Source organism: Gadus macrocephalus, chromosome 12 (genome assembly GCF_031168955.1).
Source record: "Gadus macrocephalus chromosome 12, ASM3116895v1".
NCBI classification, from domain to species: Eukaryota; Metazoa; Chordata; class Actinopteri; order Gadiformes; family Gadidae; genus Gadus; species Gadus macrocephalus.
In genome coordinates, this window is record NC_082393.1 from 7,907,936 (window position 1) to 7,925,456 (window position 17,521).

A 17,521-nucleotide genomic window follows, 5' to 3' on the forward strand; every position below is an offset into this window, starting at 1 on the left:
TGGGGAAAATGTGTTAATGTGCTAGAAAAAATAAATAAAACTGGCAATAACAATTTGTGCCCTGCACCTGTTTGACAACTAATGAAATAATGTCAGCCAATCATTGCTTCTGGTTAATGTTACAATTAGTAGGCCTATCATCTTCTATTTATTATATAACCTTATCCGGCTTATTCTGCAAAAGAAGCTGTTATTCTGCAAAAATGTAAATAACTAATCTCATAAATGGGAATTTTGCAACCAAGATCATAACCAGGATGGAGTCAACACATGATTAAAGGGGTTCACGGTAATATTTATTCCTCTAAAACAATGTATATGATTATACCTGAAGTCTGTTTAATCAGCGGTGTGTGTCGTGTATGATTGAGTGGAACATCTTTGTTGCGGGAATGTTGAATGGTGTGAATACAAGACAAAGAATAATACCAAGCCAAAGGATGCAAAAAATCCTAAGAGACAAAACCAAGATGAACAAAACCAAAAAGGCAACCTGCCAGTCAGAATAGATCGGCTGGTCGATGTGGTAAACATTATTAAGCCTACAGACCAAACCTGAACAGGTGTACCACATCAGCTGCCCCCTCTCTCAGCCACGCCCACTTGCTCAACGCCCCAGAGAGGTTAACATAGGGGAAACCGCAGACGGAGAGAGAGAGAGTCATCCCATTGTAATCACAGACACACATTATATAATCACTGTGCATAGACATTATGGAAACATTATGGAAAAAGCTCAAAAGGGCGGCACGCCATTGATTATATTATTCCTATGGTGCTATTCTAGAGATTAAATTATAATGAATAGGCTTTGGTTATTGGCTTCAACATAGAATCTGATATTGTATTTAGGTCTAAATACTGTGTTCAAGATTGTAATAACTTCACTAATAAAAATCCACACAATAGCAAACAATTGTTGCTTAAAGTCAAACACAATTATTAGTATCTTCCTCAATGATGCCATATTTGGCGTCTTTAACAATGTTATTTCCACAAAATCAAACCGTAATATTCTAAAAATGTATTAGAAGATTGATATGTGCCCAGATTCATTCCATCATTATTGAAATGAGCATCCAAAAGAGTCATCACTCTATCATCAAACAATGATTAAAAGTTCCTCTGGCACATCTTTGAATCCCAAAATGTTGGCATCTATTTTGCATCAGCCATTTATTATAACCATTATGTATCACTGATGGTCTAATAGGACTAAATTATGGAAAGGCTTGGGATAATGTATTCAACGTGGTGTGGCACATAGGCGGAAGGGCTGGGGACAGTGAGTGGTCGCAAACACCGGGTCCAGATTGAGCTTTTCTCCAGGGGGGGCAGAGAAAGAAAATCTTTGAAGGAGGGAGGAAAGGAAAATATACAGCTCCATCCTGGCCAGCTGTTCCCCAGGACACACACGCTTCCCTACAAGGACACACAAATTAACACACACACACACACACACACACACACACACACACACACACACACACACACACACACACACACACACACACACAAACGCACACACACACATCAAACCTAAAATACCGCATAAAATTATCAATAATAGTCGATAACGGAAAAAATGCAATTTCCTGCAGGAAATGTGGCGAGTGCTACTACTTCTACTACGAAGTAGTAGAAGAAGGATTAGTAGCAGTAGTATTAGTATAAATAATGAAAGTAAAAGCATGCAAGTAGCATTATTATGATTAGTATCAGTAGTAGAAACAATAAAATGCGTAAATATACGCAACATGTATAAAACAACGCTGTTGATTCGCAACAAGTAAGATTGAGTTGATACCAAGTTATACAAGTTATTTTATATGAAAGTCAAAATATGGTGACTTGTTCAATGCTTGAACAAAGGTGAAATGGTGAAGTTTAAAGTGGTTGAAGTCCAACCACGAACGAAGCTATCGACTCAATACAAGTTGAAACGTAAAAAAGTGGATGGATAACATTTTAGCATTTTAGCTGAGATCCTCTGTAAGATCATAATCTATCTATTTACAGTCTGCTGAATGACTACCAACCATACCCCTAACTCACATGTACCTGTTGCCCCTTTTACCACTTCCTGCTGATACTTTACCAAGTTGGTCTCAAATCAAATGAATCATGCCATCATCAATTGTTCTTTCATCAATTCAATGATTCAGTGGTGTACTCGAAGTTGCTGATACACACCAGCTGAAAAGGGCAGGAAGGCCTCTCTCTTTCTAGCCTGGCTGTCCTGGTCCAGGAAGTGTTGTGGGTTGAAGGAGTGTGGCGTTTCCCACACAGTCTCATCATGAAGAACAGAGTTCAGGGTGGCCATCACCACAGTGCCCTGAATTATGGCAATAAGGAGATCAGATGGGACCTTTTCAAAATAAAGGTTGATCAAACTAATAATGACTTTAGAATGGGTTTCTACCTTTGGGATGGTGTACTTTCCAAGGGGGGTGTCCCTGTTAGTCAAACGGACAATATTGAGAGGTAAGATGTTACCCATCCTTTGGGTCTCTTGAATGACAGCGTAAGTATAGGGAGTGCTGTCTCTGTCAGATATGGAAGGTTGCCTGGATGAGCCAACTATGATATCTAGTTCAGCTTGGACTTTCTCTGTATAATAACATAAAAGTATACATTTGAAAAAACATTGACGAAAGTAATCGTGACAAGACCCATAATGCTCCTTGGCCTAAAATGAATGCAACACTAACATTCCCACTTACTTTGTATGTCAGGGTAGTGAGCCATGAAGAGCAGTCCCCACTGCAGAGTGGTGGTGGTGGTTGTTTCAGTCCCTGTCACGTCGCGTCCTGCTACGCGGTCCAATGCCGCCATCTAGTGGCTATGGGACGCTGGTGGGCCTCCTTCTCCCGCACCTGGACGTAATTATCCTTGATGATCGTCCCTACATCAGCCGGGGATTTCCTATCAGCCGGCGCCAGTTCGTCGCTACGTCTTTACATATTCCCCGGTCGCCGAACCCCTGCCTGCCTGACTACCCGCCTGCCGTCGCTCCCTTGCTTGCCTGTCATCGAACCCCTGCCTGTCTGACTCTCCTGCCGGTTCCTGATCCCTGCCTGTCTGACTCTCCTTCTGGTTCCTGATCCTCGCCTGTCTGACTCTCCTGCCGGTTCCTGATCCCTGCCTGTCTGACTCTCCTTCTGGTTCCTGATCCTCGCCTGTCTGACTCTCCTGCCGGTTCCTGATCCCTGCCTGTCTGACTCTCCTTCTGGTTCCTGATCCCCGCCTGTCTGACTACCCCGCTGGTTCCTGATCCCTGCTTGTCTGACTACTCGCCTGTCTACGGAATAAACCCCTTTCCTTTATTCCGTCTCCGTCTCCCTGTGTCCAGCATTTGGGTCCCCTCGTCTGTTCTGTGACAGTACGAACTGGCCAAAATGGACCCAGCTGACGCAGAGGCTTTCCGCCAGGTCATGTCCCGTCAGGGGGATCTCCTGACGCAGCACGATCGGACTCTGCAGGAGATCACTTCTAGTCTGCGGGATTTAACCATTTCGATTCACTCCCAGCGCCCCGTCTCTCCGACACCACCACTCCCAGCACCTTCATCCCGTGAACCGTTCATTCCGGCCCCGGAACGCTACGAGGGGGGCCTGGGAACCTGTCGGTCCTTCCTTCTACAGTGCTCCCTGGTTTTCGAGCTTCAGCCCCAGACTTACCCCACCGATAAGTCGCGGATTGCTTACCTGATCGGCTCCCTGCGAGGGGAGGCTCTCGCGTGGGCGGCGGCCGTATGGGAACGTGGTTCCGCGGCTTCATGCAATTACTCCGCCTTCACCGAAGAGATGCGGAGGGTGTTTGATCATCCGGTCCGGGGAAGAGAGGCTTCCCAGCGTCTTCTTCGCCTTCGCCAGGGATCCCGCAGCGTCGCTTCCTTCGCGGTGGAGTTCCGCACCCTTGCTGCTGAGAGCGGCTGGAACGAGGAGGCTCTACAGGGGGTTTTCCTGGGCGCGCTCTCTGACGAGGTGAAGGACCAGTTGACTTCTCGGGAGGAGGAGGTGGGTTTGGATCAGTTGATCGCTGTCTCCATTAGAATGGACAATCGACTACGGGAGCGCCGCAGAGAGAGAGGCTCACGTTCGGTACCCACGCCCTCGTTCGAGTCAGCGGCAACGCCTCGGTCCTCTCCTTCGTTCTCCGCTCCACCTTGCCGTGAGCGGGGGCTCTCTCCCGAGCCCATGCAGATCGGACGTACACATCTTTCCTCTGAGGAGAGGGAACGCCGGATGCGCTCCGGAGCCTGTCTTTACTGCGGCCTGTCAGGCCATCTCCGGTCTGGCTGCCCCGCTCTCTCGGGAAAAGATCGGGCTCGCCAGTAACCCGAGGGATCCTGGCGAGCCGCTCCTGTAACCCCTCGGTGTCCCGTCCCCTCCTGGAGGCCGTTCTCCTGTGGCAGGATCAGACACTACCGCTCTCTATCCTCCTGGACTCCGGAGCGGACGAGAGTTTTATTGATCGGGAGCTGGTTCTTCGCTTTGGGATTGACACTGTTCCTCTGGATCCTCCTATCGAGACCCAGGCTCTGGACGGGAGGACCCTCACGCGGGTGGAGCGCCGCACCGTTCCGATCAAACTGCTTGTTTCGGGGAATCATCACGAGTCCATCTCGCTTCTAGTTATTACCAGTCCCTTCTCTCCGGTGGTTCTGGGTTACCCCTGGCTCAAGACACACAACCCCCAGATGGATTGGGGAACCGGTCGAGTGGTGTCCTGGAGCACACACTGTCTGTCCCATTGTTTGCGGTCCGCCCAGTCACCTCGGGCGCCGGAGCTCGCGTCTGCCGCCGTCCCTCCTGACCTGTCCTCCGTTCCGGAGGAGTACCACGACCTTGGGGAGGTGTTCAGTAAGTCCCGCGCCTTGTCCCTGCCCCCCACCGTCCTTATGACTGCGCCATCAACCTCCTTTCCGGAGCTCCTCTTCCGGGGAGTCGTCTATTCAATCTCTCCCGGCCCGAGCGTGAGTCCATGGAGGAGTACATCGGGGAGTCCCTCTCCGCTGGGATCATCCGCCCTTCCTCTTCGCCGGTTGGAGCGGGGTTCTTCTTTGTTGGGAAGAAGGACGGTTCGCTTCATCCCTTCCATGGATGCGGACATCCGTGCTTTTGTTGCGGCGTGCGCTACCTGCGCCCGGAATAAGACCTCGACTCGTCCCCGTTCCGGTCTGCTTCGGCCTCTGCCCATTCCTAACCGACCGTGGTCACACATCGCCCTGGACTTCGTCACCGGCCTGCCCACGTCCGGTGGCAACACCACCATCCTCACGGTGATCGATCGGTTCTCCAAGGCTGCACACTTCGTCGCTCTTCCCAAGCTCCCCTCCTCGAGTGAGACGGCGGATCTCCTGGTCAGGCACGTGTTTCGTCTCCATGGCATCCCTGCGGACATCGTTTCTGACAGGGGCCCCCAGTTCACCTCTCAGGTGTGGCGTGCATTCTGTGCGGCTTTAGGGGCCACGCCCAGCCTGTCCTCCGGGTTCCACCCCCAGTCCAATGGACAATCGGAGCGGGCCAACCAGGAGATGGAGGCCGCGCTCCGTTGTGTCTCCCACGCCAACCCCTCCTCCTGGACCTCTCAGCTTCCCTGGGTCGAGTATGCCCACAACACGCTGGTCAACGCATCCACCGGCTTGTCCCCGTTTATGGCCTCGCTGGGTTACCAACCGCCCTTGTTTCCCGAGTTGGAGGAGGAGATCTCTGTCCCGTCAGTCCAGGCTCATATGTGCAGGTGCCGGCGCACTTGGAAGCGCACACGCACCGCACTGCTCCGCGCATCCTCCCGCTCCCAACTGCAGGCCAATAGGTCGCCGTCTGCCTGCCCCCCAGTACGCTCCCGGACAGTCGGTGTGGCTTCGGGCGAAGTCTGTCATCAACCCCTGTGCCGTTCGTCTCCGACTCCCTCCATCTCTCCGTGTCCATCCGACCTTCCATGTCTCCCAGCTCAAGCCTGTCTCCACCAGCCCGTTGTCTCCTCCCGCTCCGCCTCCACCTCCGCCCAGGGTCATCGACAACCATCCGGCGTGGACAGTCCGCCGCCTCCTGGAGGTACGTCGCCGCGGCCGGGGCCACCAGTATCTTGTCGACTGGGAGGGGTACGGGCCCGAGGAGCGCTCCTGGGTTCCCCGGAGGAGTATCCTGGATGCCTCGCTGGTTCGGGATTTCCATCGGGACCATCCGTCGGCTGTGGGTCGTCCGCCGAATGCCGCCATCTAGTGGCTATGGGACGCTGGTGGGCCTCCTTCTCCCGCACCTGGACGTAATTATCCTTGATGATCGTCCCTACATCAGCCGGCGCCAGTTCGTCGCTACGTCTTTACATATTTCCCGGTCGCCGAACCCCTGCCTGCCTGACTACCCACCTGCCGTCGCTCCCTTGCTTGCCTGTCATCGAACCCCTGCCTGTCTGACTCTCCTGCCGGTTCCTGATCCCTGCCTGTCTGACTCTCCTTCTGGTTCCTGATCCTCGCCTGTCTGACTCTCCTGCCGGTTCCTGATCCCTGCCTGTCTGACTCTCCTTCTGGTTCCTGATCCCCGCCTGTCTGACTACCCCGCTGGTTCCTGATCCCTGCTTGTCTGACTACACGCCTGTCTACGGAATAAACCCCTTTCCTTTATTCCGTCTCCGTCTCCCTGTGTCCAGCATTTGGGTCCCCTCGTCTGTTCTGTGACAGTCCCAGCAAGAAATAGGTCCATTGTACAAACACTCAAGTTCTCGATGTCAAACCTTGATTCAGGAGCTTCATTCTGCCAAGAATCCGGCAAAAAAACATACAAACACCGAAACAATATGAATCTATCTAGCATTACATACACCGTTACTGTGGTAATGGCTAAGGTTATACACAGGTACAGCTTATACTCTTTGCTGAGTACAGGAATCTCCTGGACACCCAAACCTAAAAATCGTGAGAGATGATCCATCCATCAAAGGATTTATGTAAAAGCTGCTCATTGAGTATATCATGGCGGCAACTATGTGACTAGAGGGGTATGCTATGTTATAAACGTCTTTCAAAAACTGCTGAGTGCTTAGCTACCCTAGTTTCACTTTTTTACAAGTTTGTACAATATTACAATATGTAAGGTCATACCCACCACAAGTGAACACATACACATACCTTAAGCATTTCTGTGAGGAAGCAGTCGATGTAGTCTCTGGGCAATGAGGGGTCATGATCTACTCTGTGCTCTTTGACCCGCTCTTCAATGTAGGACAAAACTCTACGAGTCAGAGTGAACACCCCCCTGTGAGGTCCAGGAAAATGCTTCACCAGCCATGGAAACGTGTTGTACAGCTACAGAGAACATAGTGGTTTAATTAGACATTTAAGTCGGCCATACAGCGAGTAGATTCCATCCAGACCTTGAAATTCATCCCATTTAACCTCAATAAGTACCATGACTTACCATCGCCCCTCGCCCTCCTTGTAGCTTCAGTATTTCACGGAAGTCCTCAACGATAGACTGATGCTTCTTATCAGTGTACTCAAAGCGTTCTCCAAACAACAAACAGGAGATGATGTTGGAGGTGGCCTTGATTAAGGCTGTTCTAGGATCGGAGGGCGCTCCTAACAACATTTGGAATTAGGTTATTCAGACGGGATATGCATGTATAACTATTGTAAAAAACCTTTTAGCTTGGTGCTTCGATCAAGGGCGTAGGTTTGGTCTGAGCTTTGGTGGGGACACTACCCAGACACCCCCCCCCCCACACACACACACACACACACACACACACACACACACTAAATGAAATAACTATGACGCTCGCCTGAATTTAACTTTGTTTGATGCATGCTGATGCATATGCAGTAAAACATTTAGTTTAGCACCATTCCAATTGCTTACCAAATGTGCTTGGTAAGCAAAGACAAAGATTCCGTCTACCTATTAGATTATAAAACAGATCTGTCTCAAAAGACGTGTGGTCGCATGGTCCGCGCTTTTACACTGGCTGAGGAAAAATTGCCGGCTTGAGCTATAGCTAGCCCCAATTTAGCCTCCCGGACCCTACACACATTGGCGTTTTCATTTTAAAGAGAATGTGATTAGACGCTCCGCAGTGGGAGGTAGGGGAGTGGGGGTTTGGGTAGAGGTGTTGCTGCGTTCTCCAGACAGCAACAACGCAGCGATATCAACATGAGTAGGCTAGTTCTAGCTGGAGAAGGGCACTTGTTCATTCTATTGAAGTCTGCGCAATAGTATTGTATAGCCTACTATTGTTGTTTTTATAATTGCTATTTCACTATTTTCCTCAAATTCATGCGCTGAATAGTGACCTGGTTGTACGTGCATGCGTGCGTGCGGGTGTTGGGTTATCTGGATTATATAGGATGTAGCAAGCAAGTGATAACCAGTGTAGGCCGATATATGCTCTGTTTTAGACGTAACGCGTAAGCACGTAAGATACATAACCCCCCCTTGCGCGGTAAAATATCCCCCCTTACGTGCTTAAGTGCGTTGCCCAAAATTCCTGACTATGCGACTAAAGGCCGATTTAGGGTCGTTTTAGACGCAGAGACGTAAGCACGTAATTTACACAAGGGACTTGTTTTAGACAAGTTTTGATTTACGGTTCCTTTAAGGTTCCTTAAGGATTGCGCGTGTTGCAAGGGGATTCTCCGCCAGAACAGTAGGGGGAGCAACGAACGAATCTGTGGGCGTGGAAGTGGAAATCGCTGGCTTGTTTATATTTATGCACGTCCAGTATTTTCGAGTAGCAGTAGCTAAGTTTAGGTTAGCGGTCTTTTTCCACACTCTGAACGATGTTAAGGTTGAGTCGAAGACAGTTGAGTGAGCTGGAGCTGATAAGCATTGAAAATTATGTGGTTAGCTGGCCAATCACAGTCTTTGCGAGCTGCGTAGGGCCGTAGTGTTTTAGTCGCATAGTCAGGAATTTTGGGCGACGCACTTAAGCACGTAAGGGGGGATATTTTACCGCGCAAGGGGGGGTTATGTATCTTACGTGCTTACGCGTTACGTCTAAAACAGAGCATATATCGGCCTTAAAACACTACGGCCCTACGCAGCTCGCAAAGACTGTGATTGGCCAGCTAACCACATCCTTTCAGGAGTCTCACATTTCACATCGATTTCCACTTCCACGCCCACAGATTCGTTCGTTGCTCCCCCTACTGTTCTGGCGGAGAATCCCCTTGCAACACGCGCAATCCTTAAGGAACCGTAAATCAAAACTTGTCTAAAACAAGTCCCTTGCGTAAATTACGTGCTTACGTCTCTGCGTCTAAAACGACCCTAAGGTGATAATATGCAGATTTTGTAACTGATTTGATGTGACTGTCGAAATGTAAATCTAAATCCATGATAACCCCTAGATTTCTGGCTTTGATTGAGGTTTTCAGGGACAGAGAGTAAAGGTGTTGGGTTACTTTAAGCCTTTCCGTTTTAGAACCAAATACAATTATCTCTGTTTTGTCCTCATTTAGTTGAAGGAAATTTCGGCACATCCATTCTTTCACTTGCTCAATGCACTGGAACATCAGATCTATGGGCCGATAGTCATTTGGTGATAGCGATACATATATTTGCGTGTCATCAGCATAGCAATGATGGTGAATATCGCTATTTTGCGTGATTTGCCCTAGTGGGAGCATGTAGATGTTGAATAAAGAGGGTCCTAAGATCGAACCTTGTGGGACTCCACATGTCACGTTGGTTGATTCTGACACAAAGTCGCTAATGGAAACAAAGAAGTTCCTATTTTGTAGGTAGGACCTGAACCAATTTTAGACTGTGCCTGAAAGCCCCACCCAGTTTTCTAACCTGTCCAGAAGTATTGTATGGTCTACAGCAGGGGTACTCAATTAGAAAATCAAAAGGTCCACTCACCAAATTTCCAATCTGTCCAGGGTCCGGAACAGTGACGATGTAATTCAAAAATAAGTACTCAGAACAAAAAAAAAAGGCAGTAAATCCATGAAGAATATTTGAACTATGCACAAAGGATGATGTCTTCCGTCCACATCAGTGTGAAAAGTGACACCTTTTTTGTGCCACCAGTTCTTTAAACTTGGGCACAAAAGGTGTGAGGGCCAGGCGTAGACACTGGTGTAAGTGTTCATTACTGAGTGTACTCCTGTATTTGTTCTTCACCATAGTCATCGTTGAAAAGGCTGACTCACAAGAGTATGTTGAAGGGAACATGGTGAGAATGTTCAGGGCCATTTCTTGCAAGACGGGGACACCTGCTGCAGGGACCATCTTCTTCCAAAAGGTGGCTGGGTCACAAAGAGATTCCTGCAGTGCAAGGTTTTCCTGAAGCTCAATCAGCTCTGATTGAAGAGAAGCAGCACTAGCCCATGGGCAGACCCTCAGGGCTTCAATTGAGAATTCTTGGATATTTTTCACCAGGAATGGATTTTCAATACACAGTAAGACCAGGGGCCGTATTCACAAAGCATTTTATCTTACCGCTAGGAGTGCTCCTAACTCGCGCTAAAACATTTTACGTAGGAGTTTTTTCTTAAAAGTTATTCACAAAGCCGCTGAGACCTACTCTTACTAAGGATGAATCACAAAGAGTGAACTAAGAGTGACGCGCCGTTGCTATGGATTACGTCAATTCTCGTGCACGAGTTTAGAAGCGGTCAGTTCGGTGATTGGTTGTTCAGACGAGCCCACTGAATCACCGAAAAACAAGGAAATAGCCTAGGCTAGAAATGAATTCCTATTAAGTAGTTATAGTGCAGTTAGCAGAATACACGCATGATGACAATTTTGTGCAGACCACGATAATGACGTTGTAGCCTGCACGTTCAAGAGAGAGAGAAAGCAAACAATAAAAATACGTCAAATTTAAAAGAAAATAAATGTTATGAACTACCCAAGTGTTGACTGATTTGTGCCAAGGTGTTTACCTAAAATGTGTTTTCAAAGTGATCCCTAAATGCCTGTCCACTCGGTTCCACACGGCCAAATTCCTTGTAATGTTGATCGCCATCATCATCATCATCATCATCATCATCATCATCATCATCATCGTCTGGCTGTGGAATGTTCCTCCGCTTGCAGAGGTTGTGTAGAATGGCACATACAGTGATTACTGTGCTTGCCCTCTCTGGGGTGAGGCGTATTTCGCCGTGGAGGACATGAAACCGACGTTTCATCTGCCCAATTCCTCTCTCCACAACATTTCGTGTATGTTTGTGTGCTCTAGCATACATGGAAGAAATCAGTAAACAATAATAAATATGGATTCAACAAATAAAAGGCGTCAAAGAGCCAATACGATGTGTTTTATGCATAGGACTAAGCGTAATCTGCGTAATCACTTACATGTTACACTTTAACTGTGCTCCCGGTTGTGGATTGAGGTAGGGTATCTAGAGCCACGTCTTGCATGGATAGTCACTGTCACCCAGCAAGTGACACCCAACTGGTACATCTCAAAAAGCTGCCTCAGACCGCTCACCATTAAAATGTGCGAATCATGGGTAGCTGAAGATCCAGGCCACTTTGCAACAACATCCAGTAGGCTATGTTAAAATTTGCATCAAAAACAACCTGCGTGTTGATGGAATGCACTTTCTTCCTATTGACGAACACGTCCTCGTCTTTTGATGGCGCAATTATTTTTATGTGCGTCCCGTCAATAGCACCGACCACACCGGGCATACCTGCAATTGCCATGAAGTTGGCTTTGATCCTGTGTAATTGTTGAATGTCCAAAGGAAAGTTTATGGCACGGCTGACTGATGGTTGCGATAATTTTAAATCGTCGGCATTGCAAAGTTGCATTTCCCCTGTTGCTAAATAACGTAGTGTGGCCAAACATTTTATTTCGGGACTAATCGGATTATTCCTGTTAGTCTGGGATGTTATTGCATCGCGCATTAACTCCACAATAAGTTGAATACCCTAACATTTCGTCTCGCAGGCATTTTACGATTCTTTGTGAATAGGTCTTACTGAGTTAGGAGTCCTTTTGAGGACTTTTAAGCTCTCCTAGACTTGTTAGTTGAAAAAAAAAAAAGTTTCCCTGTTTTGACGTAGGTAACCTTGGGTTCAGCAGATTATGTGAAACTTCCTTCATACTGTGTCTACGGCTGAACCCTTTTTTATCTCAGTAATACTCAGGACTACTATCAGTACAGGGGGGGGGGCTGGGGCGCCATCCTCTTGGGTGTTATCAGCCTGTAGCCATGAGATGGCGATGCTGTCTTTGACACAGATGCAAGTTTGATGCCAACATATTCCAGTTTCTTAAATTTAGCTGGAAAATCGCAAAGGGAGGAGACAGTGGAGCTGGAGTTGTTGTTGTGGCTATGGGAGAGATGAGGCTGGAGGTCATCGTCGATGGGGGAATGCAGATGAGGGAGGTGGCCGTTCCTCGCCAAGCCAGCATCAGCGATGGGGGAAGGCATAGTGTCGATGGCGTCAGGCGGGCTGTTGTCTCTCTTCAAGGTCTGTGGGCTGTCTGCTATCTGTGTGGCAGATAGTGGCAGAGTAGATGTGTGGGGGAGGCTGTAGTCTTGCTTCTTCTCAACCTGTGCTCTGACTGTGGCCTGTGCGTCAGACCATGGAGATTGTGGGAAAGCGAGAAGAGAAGATTGTCCCTTAACAGTTTTGAGCCTAACCTGTTTGGGTGTAGGCCATCTGCTCTGAAAAGATATTTGCGCCCCCAGAATAAGTTGAAATTGTCAATAAAGCCCCTTTCTCTTTCATTGCAGACTCTGGAAACCCATGTATTCAGTGCAAGTAGACGACTGAATCTGTTTATTCCCCTGTCAACTGCTGGTATGGGTCCACTAATGAATGACTTAATGTGTATTTTGTCCAGTGTTTCCAATATATCAGTGTAATCCCTCTTCAGAAGTTCTGACTGTTCTCTTTCAATATCAGTAAATCCTGCATGCACAATAATCTGTGGGATTTTGGGGTTTTCCAATATGATTGTGGCTAGTTTCTGGTTGATATCACTAACCATTCCATATGGGAAGTTGCATGTTTTGATTTTCTTACCAGTTATATCCTTGATGGTTGAGTCTCCTATAATCAGAGTGTCTGGTTCATCTGCTTTCTGTGAAATGGGCCCTTGTTGGCTTGAGGTGGCGGTCGCAGACGCATGCGCAGCCCGCCTCCGTGGCGACTGGTTCTTGTTCCATCTCTGTCCGTACCGTCCGTCCGGACACATTTCGGGGCTCAGGGGTGCACAGGTGGCCGACGCATGCGCAGCTCGCCTCCATGGCGACTGGTTCTTGTTCCGTCTCTGTCCGCACCGTCTGTCCGGACGCATCTCGGGGCTCAGGGGTGCACGGGTGGCCAACACATGCACAGCTCGCCTCTCTGGCGACGGGTTCATGGTCGGTCTCTGTCCGCACTGTTTGTCCGGACGCATCTCGGGGCTCAGGGGTGCATGGGTGGCAGGCGCGTTCATGGACTCTTGAAGGGGCAGGAACCGGTTCTTCAGCGGCAGGGTTAACTAGTGATGGGCTGATACATGCAACTTTAGCTTTGGGTAGCTTAGCATTTGGGGTTGAGTGAACTTGTTGATACAGTTTGGTATGTTGTTTTGGCTTAGCGCCGACTCCGTGCCAGTGAGACTCAGTTGGTACTGTCTCTCTTTTGTCCAGCTTCGGGAATGATACAATGTAGCTTTGATCATCTTGTTGTGTATTTGTCGGAGTTAGCTCAGCAGACTAACGCCTCGTGCCCACTGCACCGTCAGTCAACGGACGTGGGAAGGCGTGGCTGACGGATGGGGGAGTAGTCTTTGCAGAGGCAACCGTCAGCCAATCAAATCGCTTCGCCGGGTTCTTCCCGCTTCTTCCTGCTTGTTGCGAGGCAAGATGACCCGCTTTCCCGCTTTCCAGTATCGTCAGAGCCCGAGTCGCGTCACAGTGCTTAAATTTGCATACGAGATCTGATTGGATGACGGATCCGTCGCGGCCGAAAAAGTTGAACATTTTTCAACTTTTTGACGGTGGCGAACGCTCCAAGTCAACGGACGGATCCACAATGCATTGCGCGACCGTCCCCATTCAAAGTCAATGGGCAACGGACAACTGACGGAGGTAGTGGGCACGGGGCGTCACCCATCGGAACTGTATCCTGGAGGAGTCCTTTGCATTTTTCTAATGCTGCTAGTCTCGTTTCAAATATAGCCACTGTCTGTCGCAGTTTGGTGCAGTCTGTGCATTTCCCAGTCTCCGTGCCTGAGATATCCGAGTACAGAGGCATGTTGGCAATAGGAAAGTCCAAGGCTTTTGTTGCGGTCTGATCCGGGAGTCATAAAAAGTGCCAAAATGTATTGTGGAATCGAGCGATGGAGGACGACGGAAACAAACTATATATTGTTAAGTATTATGATCATGAAATAAAATAAAATAAAGCAGATCTGAACGATGAATTAAGTCGTTTTTTCCAATGCCTAGCGGAGCTTTGGGAAACATGTCTCTCTGCTGCCTGGGAGGAAGGCGTTAAATGTGTTAAAAGGAAGACGTATGTTGGGAGGTGGTACCAAAGTGGGAATTTAACCCTTTGTGTACGGCATGAGCCGCTTTTTTTTTCGTTTCAACCTGAAAATTGGTGGGGACATTTCAGTCGTCATTTGACATTGGTGGGGACACGTCCCCTGGTCCCCCACCCAAATCTACGCCCTTGGCTTCGATAGCAGGAATATTCAGAAGTAAGCATGAGGAATTGAGTTGACGGATGAGAGAGGTCCTCGTTAAATAAGGCATTTAATTTATGAATATCCACACCTACATTTGTAAATTACACAGCTTGCAAACACACTGTAAAAACGAAAACTTAAAATTGTTGGTCTCATTATGATTTCTGAGTAAAATGAATATAAAACATTCATTCATATTCATGTCAACTGTGCAATGCAATTTAGTCCAACCAACAATGTTGAGTTTTGGGTCACGAGTTGGGCTCACTGTAGTATCTTTGTTAGCAAGACACACGGGTTTAAGTCAGACTCTGTCTGAGGCTGGGCCAACTACGGTGCACATGCGCATTTCGACACTTTGGAAAATACGGGGTTTCCTAACGGAATTTTCAGGGGTTTCACCTACATTCCTGCACGTCGTGGCTCTTCGCTACGTATCACAACACAGTTCCATGTTGGAACTGTGTTGTGAGCTGCACAGGTGCTTTTACAGGTTATGCGTATTTTTATTTGACACGGCCACTTCAGATATGTCAGCAATGTTGTTGCTGTTGTTACAATTGTTATGCACTGCACAATGACATGTTTACAAGATGGTAACAAAACAAATGACATGACAAACAAAATCATTCATCCAGTAGGCCTACCTTGCTGCTGTGCAAAGCTCTCAATCAGGTACTGGCACTCCTGCTGGATGGTTGGTTCCAGACGCGTCTTACCCAAACCAAAGTTCCTGAGTGTGTACAGAGCAAATCTCCTCTGCTGCTTCCATGAGATACCACTTGACATCAACAAACCTGTTGCAAATACAAAACATCCAAAGCTTAATTGGCTGAAGTGATATCTTTGTGTGGCAGTTGAAACACATACAATGTTTACCCTGAAAGTTTACAGAATGATCCTCATCCCAATGAATATATATTTTATTGCAAACGATGTCACATCAGGTATCCAGAGAAAGCTTTGCAAAGCACCTCAACCTTTTAAACAAAACTGTTCATTGCTACTTGTTAACGGTAGCTGTTATTATACACAATTTTAAGGTTTCAGGTTTAATTTTTATTGGTTAATATAGTACACACATTTCTGTTTTTGCCAATATTGATTGAATCTACTAAGGCTGCAAAATATGTGGGGATGTTTTTTAAAGCAATGCAACACACAATACCTTTTGTTCCAATCACATCATACAGTATTGGTAGACCTGGGCGATCTGCATAGTCTTCTCCTCTCTTGACCAAGACTTCTCTCATAAGCTTGTATCCGTTGACAACCACAACTCTTCCACCCAAGATTTGAAGACTAAAAATTGGTCCATATTTCACAGCAAACTAAAATAAAATGTGATGATGATATAATTGAACAGTGTCAAACTGTACAGAGACAACATATTGTCAATCAAATCAATGGAGACAAATAGTAGTGAGGGGGTATTCGTGCTAGACTTTTTAAATGCTAACCTTTTACTGTTTGAAATAATTGTGGTTCACAACAAACATACCTTCTCAAAATTCAAATGCATTTTGTTGGGATCAACCCGATATGTGTCCCGAATAATAGGAAGAGTCCAGGGTCCGGGAGGAAAATCGGAGGGGCTTCTATTCCTTAGATAGTCAGCAAGGATCAGGAAAACAAAGATGAATATTAAAACACCTCTTGTGTCCATCCACTCCAGGGCTAATATTTCAGAAAACACCGCCATTTGTAATCTACAGTGTTTGGTAGTATTGGTGTATTGAGGATTGTAGTCTTTGCTTGAATGAAGACATGCAACTGCTGAATCTGGAGCAAAGTCCGTATTTGTAGGCTAAGTGCACCAATAAGAGCATGTTCTGACAATACTGATGTTATAAACAATTAAATACGATTTGATAAAGTGATAAGACTATTTTTTTTTCAACATCTGGGTCAGGTTTGATTTTGTTGATTATTCACAGACCATGTAACCGAAAGGTTGATGTGTTGATGTGTCCCTGAGCAAGACACTAATAAAACTGCTCCTGACGAGCTGGCGGTTGCCTTGCATGGTTGACTCTGCCGTCGGTGTGTCAATGTGTGTATTAACCGATGTAAGTCGCTTTGGATAAAAGCTTCTGCTTAATGCCCTAATTGTAATTGTAATTGTAAAATAGATCCAAACACAACCAGAGGAAAGACAGTACCTCGGGCCAGAATATTTCCTGCCTGAAAAGGTTTGATTGCTATAGAGGCCCAGGTTACATTATATCTGGGACTATTACTAAACTACTGTTTTGTGATATGTAGTCCTAATCATATCATCTCTAAAACCGCATACTAATTAAAGTCTATCTCATAAAGATCAAGAGAGAAAATCGACACCAGTAATTTTTCAACTGGGAGAATTGCAATTGTGGATGTTTTGTGTGTCAACTTTTTTGTTTCAAAACAAACTACACAAAGTTCTCTCAGCAAATTATTTTTCTGGTTAAATGTTACAATTAGTGGGACTATCTTCTTCTATTTTCTAACCTTATTTGGTTTATGTAACAATGTTATTCTGCAAAAACGTTAGTTCTGTAAATAACTAATCTCATAACTGGGATTGTTAAAACCAGGCTCCAAATGTCGGAAGATTGTATGTATGCAATCTTAATTGTGGTCGATAGTGTTTAATTGTGGTCGATAGGGTTTACATGTTTAAATGTGGTCGATAGTGTTTATATATGGTCGATAGGGTTTACATGTGGTCGATAGGGTTTACATGTGGTCCATAGTGTTTAAATGTGGTCCATAGTGTTTAAATGTGGGCGATAGTGTTTAAATGTGGGCGATAGTGTTTAAATGTGGTCGATAGGGTTTACGTGTGGTCCATAGTGTTTAAATGTGGGTGATAGTGTTTAAATGTGGG

The 17,521-nt window shown here is 46.8% G+C and overlaps 1 protein-coding gene across 1 annotated transcript; it reads right to left on the bottom strand.

Annotated features, from left to right (window-relative positions):
- Window positions 1-274: 274 nt before the first annotated feature.
- LOC132469197 (cytochrome P450 2J2-like) lies at window positions 275-16,824 on the bottom strand. The gene is made up of 10 exons (XM_060067133.1): window positions 16,154-16,824; window positions 15,821-15,983; window positions 15,300-15,449; window positions 7,425-7,585; window positions 7,136-7,312; window positions 6,688-6,761; window positions 2,724-2,788; window positions 2,423-2,610; window positions 2,194-2,335; window positions 275-1,422 (listed from the first exon to the last, which is right to left on the bottom strand). Exons 1-10 carry the CDS (start codon window positions 16,352-16,354, stop codon window positions 1,247-1,249), a joined length of 1,497 nt encoding a protein of 498 aa, XP_059923116.1. The 5' UTR covers window positions 16,355-16,824; the 3' UTR covers window positions 275-1,246.
- Between the last annotated feature and the right edge of the window lie 697 nt (window positions 16,825-17,521).